This window comes from Cnephaeus nilssonii (assembly GCF_951640355.1).
Source record: "Cnephaeus nilssonii genome assembly, chromosome: 16".
Taxonomy (NCBI): domain Eukaryota; kingdom Metazoa; phylum Chordata; class Mammalia; order Chiroptera; family Vespertilionidae; genus Cnephaeus; species Cnephaeus nilssonii.
In genome coordinates this window covers 57,477,435-57,496,547 of record NC_137087.1, presented here as the reverse complement: position 1 = coordinate 57,496,547, position 19,113 = coordinate 57,477,435, and the positions used below count along the sequence as shown (strand labels likewise).

General features: G+C 55.3%; 1 protein-coding gene across 2 annotated transcripts in view; it reads left to right on the top strand.

Moving 5' to 3' along the window:
- The first annotated feature begins 1,265 nt into the window (after positions 1–1,265).
- The window catches only part of INPP5A (inositol polyphosphate-5-phosphatase A), a 141,515-nt gene continuing 123,667 nt past the window's right edge, over positions 1,266–19,113 (top strand). For both annotated transcript variants that reach the window (XM_079793514.1, XM_079793515.1), the window contains exon 1: positions 1,266–1,599. In XM_079793514.1, coding sequence (XP_079649640.1) covers positions 1,525–1,599 — 75 coding nt within the window. In that variant the 5' untranslated portion in view covers positions 1,266–1,524. The remainder of the gene's footprint in view (positions 1,600–19,113) is intronic.

Genomic DNA, 19,113 nt, shown 5'->3' with positions numbered 1-19,113 from the left:
CACATTCACTGAAATTAAGACATTGGTTCCTAAGTCAAATGAGTTTTAGTATTTAGGCTGAGTGCCACTGTAAGCAGGGTCCTCAGATGCATTGACAAGGAGAGGTGGTGACTTCCCTAGTGAGGGAAGGGGGCCCCACAGAGCCTGCCCAGCGGGGTCCCCAGCCTTGGCAGGTGATGTCTGTCTGTCTGCTTTAATAGAACAGCACTCACATCTCCTGATGCCATTGGGCACTGCCATTTCCTTGGAAGCGGAAGGCTGGCCTTGCTGGAGCCCAGTGCCACGGGCTCTGCTTCTTCTCCGTGACACTCTCCATCCCTAAATTGTGCCCACATTACTCTGGAAACCACCCTGTCCAGCTGGGCAGCTGGCACACATGGCTGTGAGCACTGGAATCAGCCCTGTGGGAACTGAGACGGATGTTAGTGTCTCATAAGGATTCAGCAACTCAATTTGGAAAGCGGGCTGATGATGGTTAAGTATTGATTACAAATGAATTGATATCGATGGGTAGAATAAAGTGTATCATTAACGTTACTTTTGGCAGCAGTTACTTGTTACATTTTGTAAGTGTAGCTGACAGGACATTTAGCTTTACAAATGTGGGGCCCCTCCTTTCTAGGGGCGGTGCCCCAGCACTGGGACTTGCCCACCTCACCAGCAGGGCACACAGTGCCTCACCCAGCCACTGCTGGCCTCCTAGCATCACCTGGGTCCCCAGCTGCACCTTTCGCCCACCCAGGCCAGGCCTTTACCCCCACTCCACGCCCCCATCCCCCGCCCCCGCATGGCCTCTTGTTCTTCCACTTCTGAGGGTCCTGACCAGCAGATGCGAAGCCACGTGCTCCGCCTCCCGGGACGCGCAGAGCTGGGCAGGCACTGCACACAAGTAACCTGCGGGACACAGGGCAGGGCCTGAGGCTCATCAGAGCTGGGGAACCGCGCGCGGTCCCTTTAAGGAGCACCCGCTAAGCCGGGCCGTGACGTCAGAGCAGGGCGGAGGGCGGAGTCAGCGCGCGGCCCAGGCGCGGACAAGGGGCCTGGGTGGGTTGGGCGGCCGCTGACTGACAGGAGCACTGGCCCATGCAGCCCAGGCCGACGCTGGGGCGCCCCTCGTAGGCCCCGCCCCCGCAAGACCCCGCCCCGCCCGCGCAGGCCTTCGCAACGCCCCGCCCCCAAGGTCCCGCCCCTCCCTAGGCCCTGCCCTCTGCGCATGCCCCGCCCCGCACACGCCCCGCCCCTGCACGCCCCGCCCCCGCCCCGGAGCGGGCCTCGCCTCAGTGCTCGGCGGCGGCGGCTCTGCGGGACTCTGGTGGCGGCGCTCCTAATGGCTGCGCACGGGCCGCGGTGAGGCGCCGGCGGAGAGCGACGGGCGCGGGCCGCGGAGCAGCCAGAGCGAGCGTGCGCGCAGCCGGACCCCGGCCAGGCCCGGCCCGACCCGCCGAGCCCGCGATGCACCCCGGGGCCGCCCCCCGGCGCAGCTGACGCGCGCTCCGTGGACACCGGCCGGCCGGCCAGGCCACGATGGCGGGGAAGGCGGCCGCCCCGGGCACCGCGGTGCTGCTGGTCACGGCCAACGTGGGCTCGCTCTTCGACGACGTAAGTGCTTTGGCGGCGCTGGACCCGGCCCCGAGCCCAGGACCCCGGGACCCGGATCTGAGTCTTGGGACCCAGAACCCTGGCCCTGGGACCCTAGGACCCTGGGACCCGGACCCGGACACTAAGCCCTGGGACTCGAGCCCTGAACCCCGCCGGTACCATCCTGCGACCCTCAACCCCAGACCCTAAGTGCCCTGAGCTCTGCCTGGAACCCTGGAATCCTAGTCCCGCAGACCCAGCCTCCAAACTCCATAGGCTGAGCCCCAACCCCTGAACCCAGGTCTTCATCCTTGTCCAAGGTCCCCAAACCCTGACCCTAGAACCCTCTTCCAGGAACCTCAAACCCCTAACCTGGCGCCAACCCCTGGTCCCAGAATCTTGACCCCAAAACCTTAACTCTGAACTCTGGTCCCCAAACCGCAGCCCCTGACTTGTGGCCTCTGACGGCTGACCCTCCAGGGCCCTGGCCCCTGGCCAGCCTGCCTGTCTCCCTGTCTGTCACGGACAGCCCCCGGGTGCCCGCACCTCCTCTTACCCCGTTAACTTAGTGTCTCTCTAGTTCCCAGACAAGGGGCTGCTTGTTGAAAGCCCTGGCCGACTTGGCTGCTGCTTTAAGGAGAAAGATGCTGAGAAGCTCTCCGTGGCTAGAAAGGGATGCTGCCTGCACAGGGCCTTCACCTTCTAGGGGCCTCCCTCCCAGGCCCCGGGCCGCCCCTGGGGATGAGGGAGCGAGGCGGAGGGCCGGGAGCTCGGAGGCAGGCCAGGGCTGACCTAGTTCGGTGTCTCAGCTGTTGGTACTTAAACTGCCAACCCAAATAAAGCAGAATGCAGCTCCGAAGGGGCGAGCTTGTTTAAGAAAAAAAGGTGATGGCACCGGTGGGCCTGTGGCGTCCTCCCCGCCCCTCCCTAGGTGAGCAGTAGGTGCCAGTCCGTAGGTGGTGTGGACCCCCGACACCAGTGTGACTTAGACTCGGGGGGAAGGCTCTTGTCCTTTCCCCGCCGGTAACCGTGGGTGAGGTGTTTCAGTGAGCTAAGCCATGTTCTGGGGAGGTTTGATTTTTATTAATAAAAGGTAGGCGCTATTTTTGTGTATTTCTCATTTTAACTTCCAGGAGCCCAAGCATTATACTTCCCTGCTGGAGATGAACTGCTTTCCCTCTGACTTTGTCACAGACAACTTTATCTCGTTTCGTGTTTGATAAATTTCTTCAAAAGTGCCCGGTATGGGTGTGTGTCTGTATATTTAGCATTCTATTCTCGGCTTTCCAGTAACATGCCACTGTAACATGGTTTTGCTCAGATGATTCAGATCCGTTAGCTGTGGCTTCAAAGCCTCAGAAATGTCAGGAAAATTAAGCATGGTGGGGCATTTCGGTCTCAGAGAGAAAAGAATTTTGCTGCGCAAACATTCTTCCCTGTAATCTTTGATTCTGACTTCTAGCATTTTTGTTGTGTTTCAACTGTATACACACACTTCTCTCTGTTGACATTAAAATAGGTAACTTAATTTACTTAGGTTTAGCAACATGTTGTCTTTGAATTTTCATTTTCTTAAATGCTATAAGGAGTTTTGCATTATGTTTACATCGGGAAGGAACATTTGTTTTTGAAAACAGTGCATAGGTTAATTCTGCAAGGTGTCTTTGAATTGAAGGGCTAGTAAAGACGTGTCTGTAATACAGGTTTCTTTTTTAATTTAAATATACTTTTATTGATTCAGAGAGGAAGGGAGAGGGAGAGAGAGAGATAGAAACATCAATGATGAGAGGGAATCACTGATCAGCTGCCTCCCGCAGGCCCCACACCGGGGACCAAGCCGTCAACCCAGGCATGTGCCCTCGACCAGGAACCGAACTGTGACCTCCCAGTTCACAGGTTCACAGGTCGACCACTGAGCCACGCCAGCCAGACTGTAACACAGGTTTCTTACTGTGTGGAGCAGCCCGAGGGAGGGAGCGTCCCCAGTCAGTGGCAGCAGGGTGGGCATTAAATAGTCTCCCCCATGTGCCACGTGGTGCTTGTGGGAGAGGTCCCGGGACATGAAAGAGGCCACTTCTTGCAGGAGATTGTGATTCCTTGGTTTATGTAGTAGGTTTCAGGAGATCTGCTTGGTGACCGTGTCTTTGCATAACATGTGCCCGTACTGACCAACACACTCTAGACCAGCGGTTCTCAGCCTTCCTAACGCCGCGACCCTTTAATACAGTTCCTCATGTTGTGGTGACCCCCAACCATAAAATTATTTTCGTTGCTACTTCAGAACTGTAATTTTGCTACTGTTAATGAATCGTAATGTAAATATCTGTTTTCCGATGGTCTTAGGCTCTACAGCAGCGGTTCTTAACCTGTGGGTCTCGACCCACAGGTTGAGAACCGCTAGCAGGGTCGCCTAAGATTGAGAACCACTGCTGTAGACAGTGCTGAGGCCTGGGAGGGAATCTTTCTTGGTAGTTTCGGCATCTGGGAAGCCGAGCTCCAGGTGGTGGCCAGAGCATTGCCTCGTCCCGGAGGGTAATGGATTGAGGAGGAAGGTGTCTGAGTTAGAAACACACGTGCCCTGCTGTGAAGGACAGTTTTCCTTTTGTGCACAGTGCTAGGTGATGTGTTTTTGCTTTTGTGGTTTTATTGTCTTCCCTTGTTACCCCCATCCCCACCCCGCCCCCCCAGAGGTGACCACTGTTAAAGTCTGGATGTAGACTTTAACCATGTCTTGCCCCTAACACCCTACTCTCATCTCGTCAGCACTCCTGGCTCTGTTATGTCTCCACAGAGGGCTCTCAGGTTGCTCCTCACCCTGTGATGACAGACGAAGGTGTGATAAATACCTACAATGCACTGGTTCTCAAATGTTTGCCTCTTGCTTTCTTAAAAATTATGGAGGACCCCAAAGAGTTATTAGTTATGTAGGTTACAACGACCAATATTTACCATATACCAATCGGTAGGAACAGGAAAGCTGAAGCTGAGAAAGTTGCATTAGCTGTGTGGACGTCATGGCACCTCAGGCACCCCCTGGAAAGCCACGGTTCACACAGGAGACAGTGGGAGGGGAACGGGAAGTCATTGCATTGTATTATTACGAACATAGCCGTGACCAGTTAACCACTTACCGAGTCTCCTGGGCTTTCCTTCCGGTGACCTCTGCCCTAGCTGTGGCCCTTCCCAAACCTGCATGGCCATCTCCCTGCCTGGGGTTCTAGACATGGCTGGGGGTGCCTGGGACTTTTCCAGGTTCACAGAGAGCCCCGGGGCTGTTCTGTAACCCCAGTGGGACTCCCACTTGCCTGGAAGGTGGTGGCAGGGCTACGTACCTAATTGTTTTCCTTGGGGTGGTTGGATTTTGACAAGTGAGGTGTCTGGCTTTAGGCTCTTTACATTTTGGCTAGGAGTGAACTGAGAGGGGAAGTTCCACAGCCGAGGTTTCAGAGCTGTGCCACCCTTACATGGTAAGGCTGTTTCTTGGGAAGGAGACCTAGCCAGGCGGAATTTTGAGAGCACAGCTTGCTTTTGGGTGTCTGCCTGTAAGGACTTTGTCTTGCTACTTACTCGGGGCGAAATGTCAGCTTTGAGCTGATTTCCCTTTTTGCTTGGTCAACCCCTGGGCAGCCCTCTACCCAGGGGTTGCAGATCGGTTGTGCAACTGGGCTCTGCTGAGGATCGCCAACGAGGCTGCAGGCCTCCCAGGACCTTGCAGACAGCAGGTGTCTGTGAGCTGCTCCCCTGGGCGGAGCAGGGTGGGTGGCACCCGGGGCACGGTCCCTCTCTTCCCTCCACCATCGGTTTTGCCTTTCTTGCCCTCGTTGTAGCCCCACCCCGAAAACTCCCTGAATGCCTCGGCCTCTCCTGCTCCTGTGGGGCTTTCTCACTTCCACTGCTCGCTGCCCTCAGCCTTCTCCCAGCTCTGCCCAGCACAGCAGGCTTGGTGGGGTACACCGGGACGTGTGCCAGAGCCTCTGATGGCTGGGTCCCTGCTTCTTCAAGGACTTCTGTTTGGTGATGGCTTCACTGACATGGCCATCACACGCCATACACTTCAGCATGTCCGTGTTCGACCAGTGGTTTCCTGTACCCACAGAGTTGTGCACCTCTCACCAGCCAATTTTAGGGCATTTCTTGTACCTGAAAAAGAAACTCAGTAGCCTTAGCTGTCCCCCTCCCCATTCTCTCCATCTCCCTGAACCCCAGCCCCTGGCAACCACCATCTCCTGTCCATCTCTAGGACATTTCCCACATGGAGTCACTCATGTGGCCTTTTGCATCTGATTTCTCTCACCAGCGTGTTCTCAGTGCTGGCGTATGTCAGAGCCACATTCCTGTTCAGGATGAGCGCTCATCTCCTCTGGGACACACCAGTCTGTTATCTCCCATCCAGGGTGGGCACCTGGCCTGCTCCACCTTGGCCATTAGCAATAGTGCTGCCCTGAGCATTCGTGCCCAGGTTTCTGCATGGATGTGCGTTTTCTTTCTCCTGGGCATGTGCCTGGAGGAGCGCTGCGGCTGCTTGGTGACTCCTTGTAGAGCCTGCCGAGGAGCTGCCCACTGTTTCCAGGGCGCCGCCCCATTGTCAGCACACCTGCCCTGTCCCAGAGCTGCAGTTGCCCCACATCCTGCCAGCACTCCTAATTATGTCTTTTTTCAAAGACTCCTTCCCTGGCTGCTTGGACACCCATCATTTGGCTCTTGTTCTCACCCCCACCTCCCAGCATTGCCACCTTTTTCCAGCCATACTCACCTCCTGGGAGCTCAGCTAGACTCAGGCCTCTCTAGGTGGACACCCAGGAGGTAGGGAGAGGACCCAGACCTGAGCCCAGCATACAGTGCTGTCGCCTGGGGAAGCCCAGTGCACAGGCCAGTGCCTAGTCTTCCAAGAGATGGGGGAAGCAGCAGTCCTTGTCCACGCAGCCCAAAGCAGGCTCTGGTGTGCCGGGCAGGCGGGGCCTGATCAGCCAGCCTCCTCACAGTCTCCCTCCCTGCTTTCCCGGGCCCCTGGTCCCATGGGTGTGGCCTGTGGCATTACTGCCTGTGACCTGAGATCTGAGTGTACTTTCTCTTTGCCCAAGTTTGGGACTCTGTTTGTAGATGGGGTCCTGCCCATCCCCACGGTGGTAGGATCAGATATACGGTGATCCCATGTTTGGTACAGTTATGGGCTGCTTTCTCTGCTGCACACCTCACCCTCCACAGCACCGTGCCATGCCTGCCTTAGATGTGGTTCTCGTTGGAAGTCAACATGGCGAAGGTCTGTGTGCAGCCACACTCGCCTCCTGGTCCTCCTGCCCGACGACCTGGATCTCACAGGCAGAGCTGTGAGCTGTCGGCCAGCCTCCGAGAGCTCACACTGTCATCTGTGGGGTTTCCTGTTTTTATCGGCTCTCCAGTCGCTGAGGGAGGGTTTAGATCACTGGGTGGGGGAGCCACTTCTTCGATGTAAAGTATTAAATGTTTTTCTTGTTTGAATCCAGTGAAGTGAGCACTGCAGGTCGGCCTGCTGGACAGCCCTGGAGGACAGGGACACGTCCGCTGCCTCTCAGCCTGGGATCTGGCAGGGCGTCCTGAGAAAGGTCTCTCCACTTGAGTTTGGGGCTTGCATGCCCTCATGGCACACACCATCAGCATGGGGCCTGCATGTCCTTCCTGGAGCTGGGCAGGAGGGGCCACGCAGCCCTGGGGTCTGTCTCCGGTGGGCGATGGCCGGGTTTCGGGGAGAGAGGCCTGTTCTAGGGTGACTCAGAAGTACAAAAATCAGACCCGGCCTGCCTCCAGCAAATTGCCCCTTTAGAACCCAATGACTGGAAGGGGAGATGATGGGGGTCAGTGCTGCCTGCAGGGAGGTCCCACAAGGGACTACAGGGTGATGGCTTTAAAAAAGCACTTTATTGTTGAAAGTATTGCATATGTCCCCTATCCCCCCATTGATCCCTGTAGCCTGCCTCGCCCCCTGCCCCAGGCCTTCACCACCCCACTGTCTGTGTCCATGGGTTATGCATATATGCATACAAGTTCTTTGGTTGATCTCTTCCCACGGTGATAGCTTTTTAAATGTTGACTACCTCAGTGTCTGCCTGGGCGGCTGGTGGCAGTGTCTCCTGTTGGGAGGTGGGCTCGATCCAGGATGGGTTCCAGTAGCAGGGTCAGCACAGGGCCTGGTGGCTAGTCAGAAAGGCAGCAGAAGGTCTGAGCAGCATCTCGGTCACCCACCTGCACTGCTTTATAAAGTTTAACATTTGGTTTGGGAGATGGAAATGGCACTGAAGCAGAGTGTCCACTGGGAGGGGTTGCACGGGAGGGGCCCACGGCTCCGTCCATCACAGCGAGGAGGCGAGCAGACCGTGCAGGGTGGAGTGGCAGTGTCCCATCCTGACCTCACTGCGTGTGGGGTGTGCATGTGACCAGGGATGATGTGGGAAGTGGCTCAGGTCCCCAGATGTCAGTCAGGATTGAGAGGATCTGGAGCAGGTTGGGAGTGAGTGACAGGTCCTACACCGAAGCTGGTCTTGGTGCTGCACAGATGTGGAGTTTCGTGGGCTGACGAGGTGCCCTGGCTTCAGGGAAACACACTGGTGCCTCCCACGCTGGAGGAAACGCTGCCTCCGGTTCTGGTTTTCCCTTCAGTGAATAAGAATAAGTTCCCCTTCTCTCCAGGAGCAGGGCTTTAGGGTCAGCCTCTTACTGGTGGGCCATTGTGACCTTGGGTTTGCCTTCTTGGGCCATCAAGGTCCTGGTGAGGGGTTGGGGATGCCACGCAAGCTGTAAGCTGCAGTCCCCTCCCCTGTCTGAGCAGAATGCCCTGTGGTTGGGGTGGCTCGCCCTGCACTGCTCTGGCACCAAGAAGCCTATGCCTAACCTGCCCCTTCTTCCATCTGCAGCCTGGCCCTGCTTATTTTTTGCCCACCGGGCCTTCCTGGCTCATCTTGCTCTGGCCTGGGAGCATGGGAACTGGGGTCTGGGCCTGTGTCTTGGAGGTCCAGCCCTGGCTTTGGTTTCCAGGTTCACTGGTGTGGGCTCGGACTAGCCTCCTTCCTGCCCTACCTCTCAGGGCCTCTGAATGGCCAGCAGTTATTCTGGGAACCGAAGGGGATTTAAAAACAGAAGGCATAGCTTGGGCCAGGTCTTGGTGGAGGGGAAATCCGCCCTAATGCCCTGTGGGAGGCCACACTCCAGTGTCAGTGAGGACATGCAGTGGCATAGGGAAGTGTGGATGTCTCTGCCTTTCATCACATGTAACTGTGGGCATGTGACTTCTTTCCGCCCACGTGTGTGTCAGGAAGGTAGGAAGGAATCCCAGCACGGTGGCTGCGGCAGGTACGGGAGGGAACGGAGGCCCTGACAGGTGTGTGGCATTGGTGTTGTCAGGTGTCCCTGGGTGCCTCCTTGGCAGGTCTCTGTCCTCTCCTTCCTGGTAAGGGCCTCCTGTGTCCAGGACTGAGCAGTGCTCGGGCTGCCTGGTTGATCCATCAGCTGTCCCTGATTGTGCCAAAGGGACGGCCTGTGTGCCCACCCGGCAGCTGTAGCGATGCTGGATGGTCCTCTGAGGCCTGGACAGGACGTGCTCCTCCTTTCCCGAGGAGCCCCTTTGCCCTCCTGCCACCAGCTCTGTGCAGCACTTCCCTGCCCCACCCTGAGTTGGTTCCAGGTTTGTGTTTCGGTCCCTTCAATCTTCCCTGTTGATATAGATCTCATCACATGACATTCCACTCAGGTGTGCTGGCCTCTGACCCGCACTGGGCAGTGGCAGGGGCGGGATTCGGGGTTCTATGTAGATGATTGTAGGGGCAGAGCAGACACAGCTATGGGGAATCAAAAGAGCTGCGAGGCCGCTGGGTTCCTGGACCCTGCTGTGCTCAGGCCCACCGACGCCCCTGTCAGAGCATAGGTGGCGCTGGGCAGTCAGTCCTCCAGGCAGTTGGAAAGGCTGGATCCCTCTGATAGTATTAGTCCTTAGGAGCAGGCAGTGGCAGGCAGGGCTCCCTGGAAGGGACATGGCTGTCCATAGCCTCCCCTCCCACTGCCCATGGACCAGGTGGACACCGACCCAGATTGGGGCAGAGAGTGCCTTGTGCAGGTGAATTCTCTGCTCTCAGCCTCTGGGTGTGATGGACCATTCAGAGGGCTGTCCCCACCCTCTCTCACTGCCTCCCGAGCATCTCTGATAGTCCTGCTTCCTGGGGGGTTTTGTTCCGTGGTGCACCCACCTGGTCATCGGGTGGAGAATTTCTGTGAATTGGCAGCTGTGTTCCTGAAATTGCATGGATGAGAGGTTCAGCCCTGCAGGGCAGAGGGTCTGTCACCTTCCTGATGGGCACGTGGCTGTCCTGGCCTGCGCTCGTCACCTAGTGAGCACAGTGCCATCACAGGACAACGGGGGCAGGTGTCAGATCCGATGTTTCCAGCTACTCCCTATTAGAAGAATAAGAGGAAACACTACTTGGGTCTCCTTTCTGCATTTAGGGAAAACCTTTTCTCTCTTGTGACTGGAGGTGAGGGCACTCAGGCTCTGAGGCGTGCTCGCTAGCCTGGCCTCCTGCTGTCCCCATCACATGAGGCATCGTAGGGACTGTTCCCGCTGCCCCCGTGGCAGGTGGCCTTCTGGGAGGCCTCGGGCGTGCGGCCTTCCTCTCTGAGCCTTGCTGTCCTTGGGTGGGGGCATGTGCTCAGGGCCCTGCGGCCCACCTGGAAGGGGATTGCATCGGGGTCCTTTGGGGCCAGCAGTTTTGTTAGCCACATGGCTCATTAGTCCCAGGGTCCACAGAGCAGATGGAGGACAGGGTCCTAAGGACAACTGGGGGGGCACTGCCCCCATCCCAGCATGGACCCCAGCTCTGAGCACTCTACCTTGCCTACTTAGGCTTTTGGGGAACCGTTGGCTCTGTAAGACGTGAGAGTGTAGACTCCGGTCAGGGAGCTCTAGCCACGTGGGTGAGCCTGCTTGTGTGGACTGAGAGCTGGTTGAGTGGTCAGTGCTTTCAAAACTCTAATGAGGCTTCCTCTGCAGGACCCTTGGGAACCCGAGAGGCAGGCATGGAAAGGCTGGGGAACGGACAGACCCACTCATCCTAGTTTGCCCAAAGCTGCCCTCCAGGACACTCAGAGTCCTGTACCTGTTTGGGGTCCCAGGATTGATTGGGGTGCATCAGTGGGCACTGGCTTTATCCGGGGCAGCAAATGTTTACCCAGCACCTGAGTGCAGGGCATCCTCTGCATTTGCTGCATTGTAATTTGGGATGATGTGGAACTTCCTTTCAGACACACTCATTTTGTTAAGAATGACATCTGTCCAAGTCACAAATGTGTGGGGACATATGTTTTGCTTTTCTTTTCTCCTTCACTGTTACGGTTTTCAGATCTGTTGCAACTTCCTGTTTTCGCTGTACCACCGTCACTACCCTCGCCCTGCATCCAGGCGGCACATACTGTGCGGAGTCCAGGTGGGAGGTGGGCGGCTGGGCTGTGTGCAGGGACAGGAGGGTCGTGGTTATTAATGCTGCAAACAGAATCTGGGTGAGCAGTGGAGACTGACCAACCAGGAAACAAAAGTAACACCCCGGTGGCCAATTTGATAACTCCAAGGCTGTCACCAGAGCCAGGTAGAGTCTCCTCTAACTCTCTGAACCCTCAGGGCTCTGTCCTTGCATCCATGGCCCAGGGGCACTTGATGTTCTTAGAGGGGGCGCTCTTAGGGCAGGAGGTCTGGGCTCCATGTAGGTCAGCCTGGGGTCCTCCCATTTTCAGCCTCCAGGTTTCAGGTGGTTCTGCTGTGCTGCCCAGGTTCAACTTTGACTGAGTTTGCAGGTGTGTGGGGGACGGGGCATCTAGGAGAGCTAATTTTTAGGGATTGTTAATAGCTGGTCCCAGCCCTGGCCGGTTGCTCCGTGGTTAGAGTGTCAGCCTGTGCACCAAAAGGTCTCAGGTTTGATTCCAGGTCAGTGGCAAAATGGCACATACCTGGGTTGTGGGTTTACTCCCTGCCCCCAATAGGGGCATGTGTGGGAGGCAACCAGTTGATGTGTCTCTCTCACATCAATGCTTTTATTTCTCTCTCTCCCCCTCCCTCCTGCCCTTCCAGTCTCTCTGAAAAGCAATGGAAAAAGTATCCTCATGTGAAGATTAAAAAATAAATTTAAAAAAGTTAAAAAAAAAATAGCTGGTCCCAGCGGCCTTTCATTCACTCTTATTTAGTGACCTCCTCCTTGAAGTTGGGCCCCCTTTCAGGTGCTGGAGGCACAGCAGGGGGCACCCCTGAGGCCCCCCCCATAGCGATGCTCCCATCGGCACACTGCCTCTGTGGGCATCCTCTGAATTGGCTGGGCAGAGTGGCCTAGTGTGGGAGCAGCCCGTGGGCCCCTTGGGGGAGGCCCCCAGAGCCCCTGTGTGCTGCCTTCCCTGCTTCACCTCCCCCCCCCCGCCCCAATTTTCTACACCTACCCCACCAGTCCTAATCTAAGACAGGAGCAGTCTTTAGGGTAAAGTCTGGAGAGCAGGTGATATCACGGAGCATGAGGCGACAGAGGTGAGGACAGGAGGGGGCCTGAGAAGGGCGTTCTGGGAGTTTGGGAGGGATGTTTCAAGAAGGCCTTGCTGTGGGTGAGAGGAGTGGGGCCCAGGCAGATCCAGGAGCCAGCAGGTTGAGCCATGGTTTGACTACACAGCGTTGAGAAGCCTGGCATGTTGTCAGGACTGTCGCCCTCTGAGGCAGGGTTTCCGCTCTTCTCGTCTTATAGGGATGAGGCACAGCCCACCGTTAGGACAGAAGGGGCCTTGCACGGGCCAGCCTGGCTCTGGTCCCTGGGTTGCCCCAGCTGCCAAGCATAGCAAGATATGGGCTTTAGGGTGACTTAGGATGCAAGAGATGCCCTGGGTGTGGAGACCACAGGTGGCCTCCTGGGGCAAGTGGCCAGGGTTGGGGCAAAGGCTTCGGAGCATGGGAGCTGCCCCAGGGAAGTAAGGAAGGGGTGCCCATTGGGGCCACTTCGGGGCCGAAGCAGAGGCTTGAAACAGGGAGCAGGCCTGCGTGGGAAGTTCGGGGCTGACGTGGGTGGTGAGTGAAGGAAGCTGCAGGCTAAGAGGCAGCATGTGTCTGATTGGTTCGAGCCCCAGTGTCTTTCGTGCACGGGGGACTGCAGCTGATGACCCCACTTCTAGGAAGATGTGGTTAGTGCTGGCGCCTCTGCCTTGGCCCCGCTCTTGTCCTCCCCAGGGCGGGGCCTTCAGTGTGGACGTCAGCTCCTCCTGCACGCACTCGGGCCAGCTGAGCTGCCTGTGCTCTATCGGTATTTTTAAAGCTACTGATAAGTGAGTCAGTCCGGAAAGGGAAGAAGGGGGGCTCAGGCTAGGCTGGAGGGTGAGGAGCTCAGAGCAACTCAGGGAAGTGTAGCCCGGGAGCATCGGTGTCCTTGGAGGGAGGGGTCCACCCCAGGCGAGGCGCACAGGAGTGGCCCTCAAGGAGGGTCCGCTGTGGACTGCCTGCTGAGGAACCATGGACGACAAACGCGAAAGCACCAACACATGTACTTTCCATTTCTATCGTTTAATGGAATAAATTCCACATGGGGAGAAAGTTAAAAATTTATCCCAGTTTCTAGGAGAAAATTGATGTCTGTGACCCTAACCTTGCTAATTTTAGTTTTCTATAATGAGAAAAGCCTGTAGAGTCACTCAAAAAGCCCGAAACTCCTCGTGTATATTCCGTGTGGCATTCAAACTGTTTTCAGCACAGCCAGTGGGCAGACCTTGAGTGACTTCAGTGCTTGTGGCAGCTGCTGCATCAGGAACCTGTACTGTGGGTGAAGGACTTTTGTAAGAGAATAAACAGGCACTTCCCTACTGGAATTTAACTTGACTCTAGCCGCGTGTTGCTTTTCACGAAGGAGAAAGTCAAGATCCCAAGCTGAGTGGCGTTGACTTGGGGTCTGCACGTGCCCCTGGTGTCCGGTGGGGCTGCCAGGCCTGGGCGCATGTGCTGGGTCTGCTCCCTTCCATATGGGAAGCAGCGCCCTGAGCCCAGACATCTGCCCGGTGTCCTGGAGTGCAGAGCATGGAGCAGAGGGACCCCAGGCCAGCCCTTCCTTGTCACAGATGGGCCTCAAGTCCCTGTACTGAAGGTACTAAACATGTGGCTCTCCTCCCCTCAGCAGCATGCTTGTGGGACAGACACCCTGCCCCTGTCCTGTGCCTGGCATGTCCTAGCACCATGAGGTTTACCTGGCATTCTAGCTGCTTTGGAGTTCACCCACTGAGTGAATATGCCAAATGCCTTCACGGACACCGATGGGCAGTGAGAGGGCCTCCCCTTTCTTACTGTCATGGTGCTGAGCACTGAGCCCTCCACTTGCCTTCTCTCGTGGGCCAACCCCTGGGTGCCTGGCCAGTGTGCCCAGACAGGGTTACGTATATGTGTGGGTGTCCATATGTGGCCATCACACACGTATACACTCACATCATACAGTGTCCATATGTGGCCATCACACACGTATACACTCCTCACACCTGCTAGTACACATCTCAACAGCTTTTGGTGTCACCAGTCCTTTGGACCACCCAGGAGGCTGTAACATGCATCTATTATCCTTGGGTTTGCATTTCCCGGTTACTTGTAGAATCATTTGAGACTTTTTCCTTGGGTTTTCAAGGATCTTTATTTTAGATTGTGCAGCTTTTACAGATCTTGTATCTAATTAGTGATAGAGTTATTTTGATAAGGAATGTCCGGATTATGGGCTCGATCCTCCAGTGTGGGGCATGCAGGAGGCAGCCGATCAATGATTCTCTCTCATTATTGATGTTTCTCTCTCTCTTTTTCCCTCTCCCTTCCTCTCAGAAATCAATATATATACATATATATATGTATATGTATATATATGTGTTTGTATACAAAACATACATACATGTATATATGTGTGTATATATACAAACACACACACATATATATATAAAGAAAAATAAATGAAAGTTTGTGTCTTTCTGGGATTTGTCTTTCATCTAGGTTAGCGGTTGGCAAACCGTGGCTCGCGAGCCACATGCGGCTCTTTGGCCCCTTGAGTGTGGCTCTTACACAAAATACCACGTGCGGGCACGCACGTACAGTGTGATTGAAACTTCGTGGCCCATGTGCAGAAGTCGGGTTTTTTTTGGCCTGGGCGAGTCTATTTTGAAGAAGTGGCGTTAGAACACTCAAAGGGCCAAAGAGCCGCATGTGGCTCGCGAGCCGCAGTTTGCTGACCACTGATCTAGGTTATCCAGTTGGCCACCATTGTTCATGGTATTCCCTTGTAATCCTTTTAATTTCTATAAGGTTGATAGTAATGCTCTCTCTTTTATTCCCAATTTCAGTAAGTTGAGTCTTCTGTTTTTAGTCAGTCTAGCTAACGGTTTGTCAATTTTGTTCATCTTTTCCAAGGACTAACTTTTTTTTAAAAAATATATTTTATTGATTTTTTACAGAGAGGAAGAGAGAGGGATAGAGAGTTAGAAACATCGATGAGAGAGAAACATCGATCAGCTGCCTCTTGCACACCCCCTACTGGGGATGTGCCCGCAACCAAGGTACATGCCCTTGACCGGAATCGAACCTGGGACCCTTGAGTCCGCAGGCCGACGCTCTATCCACTGAGCCAAACCGGTTTCGGCAAGGACTAACTTTTGTATCATTGATTTTTCTCCGATGTTTTTCAAGTCTTTGTGGTGGCTGCATTTAAATGAAGTCAGACAGGAGGCGTTATTGACAGTCCCACTGCTGCTGTAACTGCTGGTGAGAGAACTTCGTTCTCTGCCTTTTGCCTTGCTTTTCCTTGTTTTGGTCGATACTGAGCCTTTCTCCCACTTGTTTCTCAGTGGAGGCTGCATTTCTGGGGCAGGCTGATGTGGCTGCTCTTCTCCTCGGTCCCTGAAGTGGAAACAGTGGCCTGTGGCCCTGATCTTGGGTCCCCTTTCCTGCATGATTAAGCTTTGGGTAGTGTTTGGGCACCACTGAGGTCCCCTCACTGCAGATCTGTCGATTTTGTTGCTGAAATAAATGCAAAGCAGGCAGTAGCCAGCTTCCAGCCAGATGCTCCTCTGAGCGCTCTGCTGTCTCTGACCACCGTGGCAGCTCTAAGAATCTGCAGGGACCTGGCCAGCAGCGCCCGCAGCCTGTGGTGCCCGCCACAGACTCCACTCACTGAAGTGGCTGTCTCCTCCCTGACCTCCTGCACCTGACAGTAGGAGGAGCAGCAAGCACCTGGACTAGTCTCCGGAATGGAGCAGGGAAAGAATGCCCTGTAACAGCTTCCACTGAGCCACCTTCTGAAGGCTGCCCAGGTCGTCTGCTTTGCATGTCGGCCCTGGGTTACCCCACACAGCGTGAGCTCAGCTCACCTGTCTGATTCCAGAGACCACCCATCAGTCGGTTCTGTACCTCGGGGTGTGACACTTCCTGACTTTGTGGTAGTTTGCCTAAAGCCCCATAGACTGAGCTCTGTCCTGTGCCCATGGGGTGTGCCCTGTGGTGCTGCCCCCCTCAAGGGTGTGGCACGTGCTCCCAGGGAGTGACAAGCTCCTTACTTAACCAGGGAGAGCCGGGGGTGAACCCTGCCCCCGAGAGCTTGTAGCGGGGTTATTTTATAGCCGTATCCTAGCTCTTGGTCTGCTACAGGCCTCTAGTTACAGTAGACAGAACAACTCTTGCTAGTTTAAGCAGAAAAGGAAGTTTTGAGAATAGGTGGCTCCTAGGAAGGGTCAACAGTCAGGCTTGGAGGGCCCAGGAAGGGGTGGCTGAGTCCATCTAGCGTCTGGGGCCCTGCTGCTGCTGTTGGGCAGAGGAGCCGCCTGGCAGCTGCTGACAACTATACCCCTTTGCCCACCCCTGCCCTTGCTGAGATGGATGCCCAGTGGCTTCCAGGGTCAGGGCTGGAGCCCAGGGAACTTGCAGTGACAGAATGATGGTGACACGGGTCCTGCTCTCAGAGGAGCATGCTGGGAGGACCCGAGCCACCTTCCACCAGAACGCCACCAGCGCCTGTCAGTGCCTCCACCTTGCAGAGTTGTAGATTCTGGTTACTATACACGACGATAATACTTTTGCTTAAAATAAATTTTGCCAACAGCTTATATTGGCAGTGAAAATAGAAACTTGAGGCCAATATGTAAGAAAAGAAAATTAGAGCGTGAAAACTCATTTTCGTGGCTTCTGTCTGGTTAGGTGTTCTCTGCCCTAGCTGAGCCTGGGAGCGCGTCATCTGTGCGGTGTCGGGGCGCAGTCCATGACTGCAGCTCACCTGCCTCTTCGACCCCGGTGTTTGGCATTGGTTTGTGAAGGAATACTTTCTAAGTAGCATTTGCTGGAATTTTTATAGCTCCAAGAAGGAGAGACCAAATGAGCATGTGTGTATGTTTGTACATTGGTTTGTATATTTAACATATTTTTATTGTTTTAATTCAAACCACCTACTTTCCATTTATCGCTCTTTAGTATACATTGGTCTTTAAAATACATAAAGTCATAGTCTGTGAGTTGCATTTCAGGGTAATAAAGGACCCAGAGCAAAATGTTGATTTAGAAGAGGGTGTGGTTCTGATGCGCTGAGGACCGGTATCTTCTCTGCGCCTGCGCCACAGAAAGGAGTGGGTAGCTGCTGGCCTCGCAGGGATCACTGCTTCTGGCTCAGGCCCAGTGTGGGGACTATCGCCAAGTGGCGAGCTCTGGACTTTCTGCCCAGACTGTTGCCCCGAGGAAGGAAGCACGCAGGCCACCAGCTCCTGGGCCTCAGTGTGGAGTTCCACAGGGTCTTGCTGGGAGCCCTCTAGCAAGAGCTGAGGCCACCCCTTGGTACCCCACTCTTTTCTTGTTTCTGGGCTCCTCCCAGAGGCTGCCACAGTGCATGGCACCCATGCCCACCTCCCCTGCTGCCCAACACTGTGTCTTCTGTGCCCTCCTGTTTGCACAACAGGAGACCTTTCCCAATGGTCCCACCTGACTCTTCCCAACCCATCCACAGCGAGGGGCCCAGGATGACCATACTTTCTTGGATATGTGGAAGCCCACTTTGCCTGTGGGGATCCTATGCCCATTCTAGAACCAGATGCGGGCCCAGAGGACAGTCCACTCCTCACCCTTGAAGAAAAGGGTGGCGACACCCACTGGCAAGGGGGTATGAGGGCCACTCCCCCATGAGCTGGTCCCCACCCAGACTGCTCCCCAAGCTCCTGCCTCCATCTCTCCCAGTCACACCTGAGCTCTTGTCCAAACAGCACCCATCTGCTCTGTTTTTTGCTACCCATTCCTCGGCTTATGAGCCCCTCAATGTCCTGGCTGGTGGTGTGTCTGAAGGGGAGGGTCCTTTCTAGGGTTCCCACCCAGTGGCCCCCAACAGGGGACCCTAGGGATTCTCATTTCTGTCTGGCACTCCGAGGCCCACTGTCCTGCCCTCCTGCTCAGTCTGGGCTAATCTCGTCCTCACACACATGCTGCCCTCTGCCCATTGAGAGCAAAGTAGAACCTTCTGGAAAGCTTTTATAGAAGCAGTTGTCAAACTTGAACAACACTCTGTGTTGAGGTTGTTTGTGTGTTGTAAGTATATAATGTGGGCCCAGTCTCCTGAGCTGATCCTGGGGGACACAGCAAACACGGGACTGGTTCCAGAGTCACAGCCCTGTGGGGTTGGAGAGCTACTGGGAGGCTGTGCCAGGTGAGGACCTGGGGAAACCTCCCCACCAGGCAGAGGGGCTGAGAGAGTGGGGGGCAGGAGGCGTGCAGAGGAGGCTGGTGGGGGACAGACAGAGTCAGGATGGAGGGTGTTGGCCCTGCCCATCTGCAGGGCAGAGCCAGCTTTGGGTTTAGTCTGATTCTGAAGGCAGCTCATTCAGGTGGTTACGAGAAGAAGCACCTGCCCCTGCACAGCCTGGTGTAGGGAAGGGGATTCTGGAAGGTGGGGTCTCTGTGTCCCTACTGGGACTGAGGTGTCCTTGTCCTTGGGGCTGGGGCTCTGGCTGGGTTTGGGGAGCATGGTGCTTCTAGGACACCAGACCATAATGGGGGAGTGCAAAGGGCCACCGGATGTTTGTCCTCATTTATATATACTTTTTCTACCTAAAGCATTAGCCAGACCCCCACTTTGGGGTCAAAGTGTAGGATGGTAATAATCTGAATTAGGAGTTGGCAGGCCTGGAAAGCAACTTGATGTTTTGTTCAGAATTGGCTGTGAGGCCATAGGGCCCTGAAGTAGCCACAACTGGCAGCTGAGAGCTGGCCAAGCGTCACACGTGGCTCCTGGGTCTCCTCGCCACCCCACTGCACTCTGCACAGCCCATGGCCCTGGGGAGACGGCGGTGGGAGCTGGCCTGGGACAGCCGGTGGAGTGGCAGTCCTGCGTCTGCTGGGGTGCCCTTCTCCACGGTAATCAGGTATCTCAGAGCTGAGCGTGGGCCCATATTTACATCAAGGACCTAGACAGGAGCATATACATGTTCACAAGTTTACCAAAATGCTGATACTCTGTGTTTCGTAAGTGAATGCAGAGCATACGCAGGGCAGGAAAAGCCACG